The sequence below is a fragment of the Equus quagga genome, chromosome 15, assembly GCF_021613505.1.
Source record: "Equus quagga isolate Etosha38 chromosome 15, UCLA_HA_Equagga_1.0, whole genome shotgun sequence".
In the NCBI taxonomy this organism is placed as follows: Eukaryota; Metazoa; Chordata; class Mammalia; order Perissodactyla; family Equidae; genus Equus; species Equus quagga.
Window position 1 is genome coordinate 60332283 of NC_060281.1, and position 11152 is coordinate 60343434.

Genomic DNA, 11152 nt, shown 5'->3' on the forward strand with positions numbered 1-11152 from the left:
TGCAACTTCTCTCCCCCTCCCAACATTGGCATTTCCTTAAGGATTAAGCATCTTTCCTTAGGCTAGAAACTGATTGCTCTGCTCACCTCTGACCGCCCAGCTCTAGACAATAGACTTGCCTCCTGCTATGCCCTCCGAGATGGCAGACCCACTACCTGCTGTGTCCATCAAGCACTGTGTGACAGGGCAATCTTGTGACTATTGTTGGAGGGACATTTCAATCATATGTGAAACGCCCTGTTTGGGGGTATGTAACCACTCTGTACACCCCACTTCTTCAGTGCCCTTTCTTCCTTCGGGAAAGGCCCCGGGCCATGGTCCTCAGATTTCAGCTCAGAATAAACTCACCCAAATTTTCATTTATAGATTGGTTATGGATTATTTTCGTCGACAGGAGTCGTCGGCCATCTTGGGGGTGAGGGCTGCTCAGTGGGAGAGCAGGTTGGCTTTCCCTCAGTGGGCCAGGGCCAGACTGACCAGCCACTGTAGATGGAAGTTCCTTGCTTCATAGCCAATTTTATACCCACTTTCAGCCTGTCTGTGGGTCCAGTTCAGCATTCCTACTTTTTTCGTGTATCAGCTGACACACTAGGAGACCATGGTGGGGTGCATAAGTGAAAATCTCACAAGGACTCTTGATTAATATATGCAAGAATCAGCATTGTTTTATGGAGCCCAGGCTAGAGGAGCTAGAGGGTTTTCGCTTGGGGGTTCCTCCTCCTCCCTCCTCCTTCTCCTCCTCCTCATTGACCCTGTTCTCTGCCTCAGATGAGGGGAGTTGGTCCCTATGGGAGAGGATTAGACCTCACCGCTCCCAGGAGGCTGTGTGCTACATGTGCGTGCACCTGCCTTTGTGTGCCTGTGCGTGTGCATGTGTGTGTGTGTGTGTGTGTGTGTGTGTGTCTGTGCATGCCAGCCAGTTCTCTTGGCTCGAGACTCTCAAGCTGGTTTGATCTGTTGCCACTATCACACTTAGCTAATTACCTTTAAATTTGGACTTATCTTTTTGGATGGAGAGCAACAGTAAGTGAATTTTCCTTCAACTTAAAATATTATGGACTTTAAGATTAAAAAGAAAAGTACAATTCCAAAATTGCCATGTACTAGGTCAATGACATCCAGGGATGTATTGAAGACACCTTTCTCTTTATTTTCTCATTCCAGACTCTGCATCATGGATGTTCTTTCGGAAGCAAATGGCAGCTTTGCGTTCCGCCTTTTAAAGATACTAGGTCAAGACAACCCTTCACACAATGTGTTTTATTCTCCTGTGAGCATCTCCTCTGCCCTGGCCATGGTCTTCCTGGGGGCAAAAGGAAACACTGCGGCCCAGATGGCCCAGGTAAGGCTGCCTGTCGCCCAGGAGAAGGGACTGGCACTGTGGTTATGTTCTGTCCCCCAGCTTCATGTCTTCTGCTCCAGAGCTGCCTCCAAGGAGGATGGGGGGGTGGAGCCTGGTGTGTTCACACGAACATGTTCATTTCAGGGAAGTGAGACTGCCTGGGGAACAAGATGCAAAGGGCAGGGCAGGGAGTCTCCTTCACCGGGACTTTTTGGGAAAACTTTCTCCAAATGATAACGTGGATAAGATGATCAAAATTTTCTCCGAGCTCTTGATCTTTGTTTAGAAAATGATACTGAAATTATTTGGAAACGTAAGCAGCTAAGATCTATCTCATTTTTTTTGAGTAAAAGACTTTGTAACTATAATTTTTCATTGGTAAGGAAGGACAAACTAATATCTATGTCAAGTCATTGATACACTAACATGCCTTCCTGGCTCAGTAAGGAGGTAGACAGAAGTATGCAGCAGAGGGTGAAAAGGCATGTACTTACTTGCATGTGCAGACTGTGTACGTAGTGGTTAGTTTAGTTTAACAAATATCAAAGAACTAGCTCTTGGGTTCTGTTTAAGCTGTCAGAGACTGAGAGTGATGTCTTGCCCACTCTTAAGGGTTTTTCTGCCCATTTCTCCTTGAATTTGTAATGCTTTTAACTGCTTTTTTTTTTCTTCATAAATTTTAGAGCTAAGTTGTCCTGTATTTAGGACCTGCTTTCCTGGGATGCAGGTCCTTTTCATTCCTTCTTATTACTCATCTTTAAACAAGAGATCTGTTTAGGCAGAAAAGCCAACTCTTTTCTTTGCTATTCTCTTGCTCTTTCCCTCTCTCTTTCTCTGTCTTTTATTTTCTGTATCTTCCCCTCACCCCCACATGGTATTGCTTCCCATATGGTATGTATTAAATCCACAATCAAAATAAAAATAATGTCCTTTTAAAGGAAAATTTTGTGGAGTATTTGAGAAAAAATTTTGCTTACAATTTGTTTTGAGACCAAGAAGCAGTATTGATAAATTTTTTTTTTTTTGCTGAGAAGATTTGCCCTGAGCTAAGATCTGTGCCAATCTTTCTCTATTTTTTAGTATGTGGGCCAACAGCACAGCATGGCCGCTAACAGAGTGGTGTAGGTTCGCATCTGGGAACTGAAGCCGGGCCACCGAAGCAGAGCACGCTGAACTTAACCACTAGGCCACTGGGGCTGGCCCAATAATTTTTTAATTCTTTTTCTCAACAGGTGCTTTCTTTAAACACAGAGAAAGACATTCATCAGGGTTTCCAGTCCCTTCTCACCGAAGTGAACAAACCTGGTACTCAGTACTTGCTCAGAACGGCCAACAGGCTCTTTGGAGAAAAGTCTTGTGAATTCTTCCCAGTAAGTTGATTCAACAGAACAATAAAAGTTGCATTCAAAATATAGAATCTGAGGAAAAGACCCTGGAGAACTGAAACTTATGCTGAACACTGTTTTAAAAAATCATAATGCTATAACTATACCTTGAATTATTTGAAATTTGACTACTTCTAAAATTCATTTATTCATTTCTGGATATTCATGGCTTAATGCTTACCTATTTATAAACTCTGATATTTTAGTGTCTGATAGACTACAGTATAATCACTTTTGAGAGATGTATGCTTTTTTAAATAAAAAGTAGTTGCTATTCAGAATTTTTGGAAACTTACTGACATTTTATTTGGGAATATAGCCTCATTGAACACTTTTCTCTCCAAAGACCTTTAAGGAATCCTGTGTTCGATTCTACCATGCTGAGCTGGAGCAGCTTTCCTTTGCCAAAGCTGCAGAGCAGTCCAGGAAACATATAAACACTTGGGTCTCAAAAAAGACTGAAGGTCAGAATTATGTGTGACTTCCCTTCCCCTCTCTCTCCTCTTCCTGCTCCTCTGATTTCACTAGTGTTTCAGATCATCGGAGTCATGTTGACAGGCTGGGCCTCATGGCATATTTGAACCTTGACGGACTCATAGAGGTTCCATTGAGATGCTTGGGTTTTCAACAACAGAGACTTAATTTTGTCCATTCTCCCAGGACGAGAGTAACTGATACAAATGTCAAAAGGAGCTCATAGGCCAGATTTCCAGTTTAATAAATTACACTGAAACATACTTTCACTTGGCCTGTAACCTTCACATGTTGGGTGAATGCATTGTTTCCGTAGGAAGGAGACTGATGCCCAGGTCTTCCTTGAGTCATACACTCGGGCCTCCTCTTTCTAGAGTCTGTGTGGACCCCCATCACCACTGCCTTTCCTCTACACATTAAGCTTACTTGTTCTTGTGCCTCTCTTGTGTCTTCCACTTACACTCCCTTCATTAGACATGGTAACCTGGACTTGGTAGGCCGACTGCAAACCCTCTCCCAGGCTGATCAGCTCTGCAGACCAAAATCGCCCTGTGTTTGGGGTTGAGCCTTAGTCATTTCTGTTTCAGAAAGTGCACGTTCTGATCTTGGCCCCCACAATCAATGATGGTATGATGTTTGAACCATTCAGCCCCTCTGCACCAACTACACTTAGTACCACTAGGAGCATTCCTGTTTCTGTTACTAAACGACACAGTAAAGAACAAGAGGTTGTCTTTCCTTAAAGACTTAGAAGTTATTTCCCCCAGTGGAATATTCACCACCCATGCCATCTGGAGGCAGTGAATTAGCAGGGATGCTGTTAGTTCATTAAAAAGATACAACTTGATACTTAGGGGAAGCAGGGACTATCTTTAATTTGCCCAATTTACCTTTTACAGGAATGTGTGGTGTTTTGTTTAGAGGATCAAATAGTGAAATCTTTTCTAGAGGCTTCCAGAAACTCCTCAGTGTGCCCACGCTGCCCATTGCCAGCTATTTCCCCTTTGAGCCTTTCTTTCTGGCTGCCTCTGAAGTGTCCACACGTGGCTGTGGAGTGTGGCAGTGGATGTAACTTTGGGGCATAGGCTCATAGACTCCATTTAACCACGTGGGGTCACGGAGGCCCCTCCAGCCCCTCTCATTTCCTGCTTGCCTCTTCCCCAACCTGGCGCAGGGTCTTCCCTGAGTGATTTAGAAGTCTTTTGCTCTCACCAACTTTGTGGATGTTCCCGAAGAGTTGGTGATCATGAATACCACTTGCGTGTGTTGTCTTTGATTTCTGTACGTAACAATCCAAACTCAGCAAATTTGAAAAAAGAATGTTTAATTCTCGACTAATAATCAAGGATCTGCCAATAAGCCTTATCACGGTGTATTCATCACACTTTTATAAAAATCAACTGAATATATTCTCTACTTTTCCTGAAAGGTAAAATTCAAGAGTTGTTGCCAGGTAACTCAATTGATGCGCAGACCAGGCTGGTTCTTGTCAACGCCATCTACTTCAAAGGAAAGTGGAAGGAACAGTTCGACAAAACGAACACAAGTGAAATGCCTTTTAAAATAAACCAGGTGGGGGAAGCTTTCAAAATCTTGCTAGTTTGATGAAGAAATTGAATGGAAAAATTTAACATTGTAAAGGCATAAATGATTGGTTAAAACTAATTGGAAACAATACATTTCTGAATGAAATTTTAAACTCAGTAGAAACGGACTGAAGAAATAACAAATATTTGCTGCCTGTAATTTTTTGCATTTTATTACTGCTCCTACTGCCTTTGATAATTTCTCATATATTCATTGCTGCCTCCTCCCTCATTCTGGGAACTTAAGATTTCCTTTAAGCCCAAGTTGCTTAGATAGAAAGCAAAAAATAGGTGTTAAGGAAATGTGATGTATGTTTGTATTCTGGAGGGTAGAGGGAGAGAGTGTGAAAACATATTTCTTTAATTGGGTACTTTAAAAATTAAAATAAGTATAGACTTGAATTGCTGTTGATTAATTTATTATTATTCAGTTTTATAGCTTTTAATATTAAAACTAACTGACAAAGACCCTAGCCTTGACATTGAAGTATGACTTCAATTCAGGCGGGCATTTTAATTTACCGAGTCCCCCAGCTCCTAAAAAAATACCATTTTAATGCAATTAGGAAAGTTACGTAGGTAAAACCCTTTTGGGGAGATAAGGGGTACTTTAAATAATGAGCCCGCTAGTTACAAAGTGGGGAGCGGAAGAACTTTTCTAACATTGATTTTAGAAACTATTTTAGTTTTTATAATAGATGGTGTGTATCAACTTTTAAAAATTAATTTAATAAGTGTAATACTTCAGTTAACTTCTGCATGCACAGACCTCTTCTGTATTTTTAAAAAATTATTTCCTCGGGTAAGAGTACCAGCGTTGGGACAATTGGATTTAAATACCTGTGGGTCTTCACGCTGGCTGCCGGTGCTTCCTGAGAGGGCGTGTCCCTCCGCGCTCTTGGTCACAGTGCTGTGGAACTGTGTCCTCCCACTTTATTATAGAACTTTTTCTCATTAAATACAAATAATTTTCTATTTAACATCATTGATTATATTGTTTCCTTAGATATATGTGCCGGGCATACTTTCAATGAGGAAAATCTGACTTCCGCCTGTGGAAAATGCAGGGGATCACGTTTATTTTGCAGAATAAAAGCGTCTTCTTTCCCAGGCTAGCGCCGTATGTGCTTGCAGTCGAGGCCTTGTCGTGATAGGAAGGGGCTGGTGGACAGTTTGTGGATGTTAACTAGAGCACGAATATTGTTTCCATCATGGGTGCTGAAAACACTCCTGGAGGCCACTGCAGCTGTTGCCCCCTCTCAATACTCTGTTTTTAACTCCATGCCCATCTGTTTATTCTCATCAGAAGGAGCAAAAGCCAGTGCAGATGATGTTTCAGGAAGCCACGTTTAAACTTGCCTACATCAAAGAGGTGCAGGCCCAGGTCCTGGAGCTGCCCTATGTGGGCGAGGAGCTGAGCATGATCATTCTGCTCCCTGACGAAGACGTGGGGCTAGACTCGGTGAGATGGATGCACAGACACTCTTCGTGTCCTTCCTTATAGGCTAAAACTGGAGCGCCACTTTCACCTTTCGTGTTGACCTTTCCAGTTGGTGGTGCGGGCAGCTGGGCAGCAGACCCCAGTATTCAGGCACGGGCTTTGGAATCAAATTGTTACTCAAGACTTACTTCTCCCGTTATTATCTCCATGACTTAGCCAAATTACTTAACTCATCTCAGCCTCTGTTTTCTCACCTCTAAAATGGGGATAATAATAACATCTGCCTGATAGGGTTATTATGAGGATAAAATGGGCGTAATTCAGGTGTCAAGTTTAGTACGTTGTCTGGTACATAATAAGCCCTGTATAAATGTGCTCCATTATTATAATCATTGTTATTAGCATTAAATTTTAAAAACTAGGAACCCTTGTCCCTATTTAGAACCCAGAGCAGTGAATGAGAAAAGCTTACACTGTGACCTAACAAGAGGGAGGAGAGGAGGACAGGAGCCAGCACTCAAGGGCAGAGCCAGACACGGCCCCAAATGGCTCACCTGGCTCGCCTTGCTTTCTTTCAGCATGGCTCCCTAGGGTGACAGTCAACCATCGCCCTGTAGATTCTCAGCCTGGGCATGGGGGGCAGGCAGTGCCCCCGAGGCCCGAGGGGCTGGTGTGAGCAGAGCTGCAGCCACTGGCTCTCCCTCTGTCCAGCTCCCTGTGACGTCTCTTCTCCAGGAAGCACACGGGATCCCACCTCTGGGCAGACTTCCCCTCTGTGTGGGCTACACTGAGACCCTTTCTCTTCCAATCTTTTTTCCTACCAGCACTGTCATGTCTTTGAAAGCAGCACAGTCACCTGGGCATTGACAATTGTCAGAATAAAAGACAGCTCCTAGTAGTCGTTGGGTGAGGAGAGGAACAGACACAGTGTTCGTGCTTCCAGGCTGCTTGAGGCTTCCCCTGCTTGGCAAGGAAGCTGTGTATGTAATAGCACAGGTAGGAGATCTCACAAATTTCCTGGCAGGTAAAGGTGCCACTGGTCCTGTGTGACAGTCTACTCCCATCTCCGAGAGGAGAAGGGGTACACGTAGGTATGTGCTGAAGTATGCATCTTAACGTCTAATTCCGATCTTTCAGGTGGAAAAAAATCTCACTTTTGAGAAATTCACGGCCTGGACCAAGCCAGACTGTATGAAGAGCACTGAAGTTGAAGTTCTCCTTCCGAGATTCACACTGGAAGAGGAGTACGACATGGAATCTGTGCTTCAGCGTTTGGGAATGCTTGATGCCTTTGAACAGGGCAAGGCCGACTTTTCGGCAATGTCAGCCGAGAGAGACCTGTGTCTGTCCAAGTTTGTGCACAAGAGTTTTGTGGAAGTGAACGAGGAAGGCACAGAGGCCGCAGCTGCTTCTGCCATACTGGTTGTGGAATGTTGCATGGAATTTGGACCACGGTTCTGTGCTGACCATCCCTTCCTTTTCTTCATTAGACACAACAAAACCAACAGCATTCTGTTCTGTGGCAGGTTTTCCTCTCCGTAGGGGGTGCGCTTACTGTGCATGTGAGGACTTCCCTCTTTCTGTGTCCCCAAATCTCACTCTACAGCTCCATGAGGGTGGGCCTGGAAAGCCACGTGCAAAGGTGAGGGCAGATTCCTGACCGTCTGAGTGATTTGCCAGTGCAATTCAGACTTCTCCACACTCAGCTCTCACCATACTGACCGCTCATTTGCACTACTCAGTCGGGATCCTGGGACCGTAGACTTAATGATTTCAGATTGTCTTTAAGCTGTAGTCCAAATCCCATAGGATGACAACCATGTTGGGCTAGGGACTGTCCTTCAGCTTACCGTGTGGTCCTTCTGTAGGGTCACACCTTTCTTCATGTGATTGTGTCTCTCCACTTCCAACTCGAACAGTAAAAATTCCTTAAAGCTCATTTCCAATGTCACCTTCTCTGAGAAAGTTTTCCTTTCCCGCATAACCAGACATGCATCTTTGACCTCTCATCCCACACTGAGGGAGGGCATTTCTCTTATGGCACTTGCTTTATTTATTAATCATCTGTGTTCTCCAACTAGACCTTAAGTTCATTAGAGGTTGGGACTACATTTCACATGTCTGCATGCCACTGATAGTGCGTTGATTAGTAATTGATCATAAATGAGCTCAGGAACTTTTTTTTTTTTTTGAGGAAGATCAGCCCTGAGCTAACTGCTGCCAATCCTCCTCTTTTTGCTGAGGAAGCCTCACCCTGAGCTAACATCTGTGCCCATCTTCCTCTACTTTATATGTGGGACGCCTACCACAGCATGGCTTGCCAAGCGGTGCCATGTCTGCACCCAGGATCTGAACCGGTGAACCCTGGGCTGCCGAAGCGGAATGTGCGCACTTAACTGCTGTGCCACCAGGCCGGCCCCTCAGGAACTTTTAAAAAAGTGATTAGATATCTCTGTCTGTGCCTATCTGTTTCTTATGTATCCATATACATATGTATGTTTTTAATTTACACCAACAACCTTAAGCTGTCATTTACTTACTAAGGATTAATCCTAGATAACATGGACCTACAAAGCATTTGAGTCAGTTTCTGTTATATTTCTGAGAGTTAGGAATACTTAATATATAAGTTCTTAATTTCAAGCCAATTAAATAGAGCTTTTTACAAATAAATCCCAGCAATATCACCTGGAGGTAGAAAAATATCACCTAGATTGGAGCTGGCCCACGAAAGCTGCCTGCCTTTGCTGGTGGCTGAGGGCAGGCTGGAGCTGGTCTGTAGATAAAAAATGCCAGGTAGGGATACAGTTGCTTGAAGCTGCAGCCGTTGTAACTGCAGAAATAGCCATTGCATGGGGAAAGCACAAGAATCCAGCTAAAGACGGCCGGTGTGGGTTGCTGTGTAATCATAGGAAAACCAGAACCTGAAAGGGAAGTGCCTGTCTACTGCTGTCTTCTGAAAGTCTCCAGTGCCCTCCATTCGAGGGACTGACGAAGCCCAACATTGTGCCGGCTGGCAAAGTAATAATGTTTACAGAGTCCAGCTTTAGTTTTACAGAGTGTGTCAGTGAAAGGCAAATTTGGAGCTGTGGAAATTAATAAAAGAAACCTCAACTAAATTGGAGTCAAGAAGGCCTATCGGGGGAGCTGTCTTGCCCTATCACACATCCTCAATTACACCAAACAGGAAGAGATGACACTTGCACGTTGGCTGGGAAGTAAAACTACTTCACTACTAAAGGAAGATTTCTCTCTCCACCCAACAACAGCTCAGCCAATGAGAAACACCACAGCTCAGTCAATGAGAAATGCCACAGCTCAGCCAATGAGAAACACCACAGCTCGGCCAATGAGAAATGCCTCAGCTCAGCCAATGAGAAACACCACAGCTCAGCCAATAAGAAATGCCTCAGCTCAGCCAATCAGAAACACTGCAGCTCAGCCAATGAGAAGCCCTTGCTGCCCTGAACTGTTACTTTCCTCCAATGGACTTTCCTTTAGAACAGCCCCTCCCACTGCCCCTGTTTCTCTATAAAGGCAGCTCCCATCCTTTGTTCTCCAGATTTGCCTGTGTTTCTCCATAGCATGCACATCCTGAATTGCAATCCTTTTGGTTACTCCTGAATAAACTCAGTTTGAGATAAAATAACAGGAAAATTTGCCTTTTAAGTTGACAATTATTTGGGTGAGTTAATTTACTTATAATGTTTATTCTTATTCAGGAAAATGAGAGGAATCTCCATTTATTCAAATCCTTCTTTATATCTGTCTAGATTTTAATTTTTTATGTAAGTCCCACACAGCTTTTACTTTTCTTGTTATGATTATTTCTGAGTTTTATTGTCATTATAATGATAGTAAACGAGCATTTTTCCTCACCTGGTTATGGATGGCATATAAGTAAACAACTGAAGTTTATACATGCTACAGAGAAACTTTCTCCCTATTACTACTAAACAACACTTTTGACATCAGTTGTGTGGGTTTTTCCACAGCAAGCAGTTCTCTAATTCTCAGGGACACTGGATGTCACAGTTTAACTCAGTTCTGACACTAACTGCCAGGAGTTAGCTCAGACCCCACAAGTTAAGTGTTCAGTTCCAAGAGCCCCCACTTCAGACACTAATTGCAAATCCTAGGTTCTCACCTGTACTTCTGACTGATGGGCTATAAATGAGAGTTCCCCCAACCCCGTCCGCAGGTTCAATAGTTTGCTGGAATGTCTCACAGAACTCAGGAAAGTGCTTTTCTTCCTATTACTGGTTCATTATAAAGGATACACACAGGAAGAGCCCGATAAAAGAGACACATAGGGCAAGGTATGGGGGAAGGGGTGTGGAGCTTCCACGCCCTTTCTGGTGCGCCACTGTCCCGGGGCCTCGATGTGCTCACGACCTGGAAGCTCTCCAAACCCTGCTGTTTAGGAGTTTCTATGGAGGCGTCATCGTGTAGGTATGATCGATTATTAACTCAGCTTCCAGCCCTCTCCCTTCCCTGGAGGATGGGGGGTAGGACTGAAAGTTCCAAGCTTCTAATCGTGGTTCGGCCTAATCATGGTTGGGAACCTGCCTCCTTCCTGAACCTATCCAGAGGCCCACCAAGAATGGCTTCATTAGAATAAAAGATGCTCTGATCACTCAGGAAATTACAAAGGATTTAGGAGCTCTGAGTTAGGAACTGGAGTCAAAGACTCCATATTAGAACAAAAGATGCTTCTATCACTCAGGAAATTACAAGGCTTTTAGGAGGCCTGTGTCAGGAACTGGGGGCAGAGATTAAATATACATTTCTCATTATGTCACAGTATTTATCATTCCTATGGCCAATTTGGTGAACTCTTTTTTTTTTTTTTGAAAGATTGGCACCTGAGCTAACATCTGTTGCCAATCTTCTTTTTTTTTCTTCTTCTTCTCCCCAAAGCCCC

The 11152-nt window shown here is 43.8% G+C and overlaps 1 protein-coding gene across 1 annotated transcript; it reads left to right on the forward strand.

Annotated features, from left to right (window-relative positions):
- Positions 1–1169: 1169 nt before the first annotated feature.
- SERPINB9 (serpin family B member 9) lies at positions 1170–8519 on the forward strand. Its single transcript, XM_046640845.1, has 6 exons — positions 1170–1342; positions 2575–2712; positions 3074–3191; positions 4631–4773; positions 6094–6249; positions 7366–8519. Exons 1-6 carry the CDS (start codon positions 1175–1177, stop codon positions 7768–7770), a joined length of 1128 nt encoding a protein of 375 aa, XP_046496801.1. The 5' UTR covers positions 1170–1174; the 3' UTR covers positions 7771–8519.
- The last annotated feature ends 2633 nt before the right edge of the window (positions 8520–11152 follow it).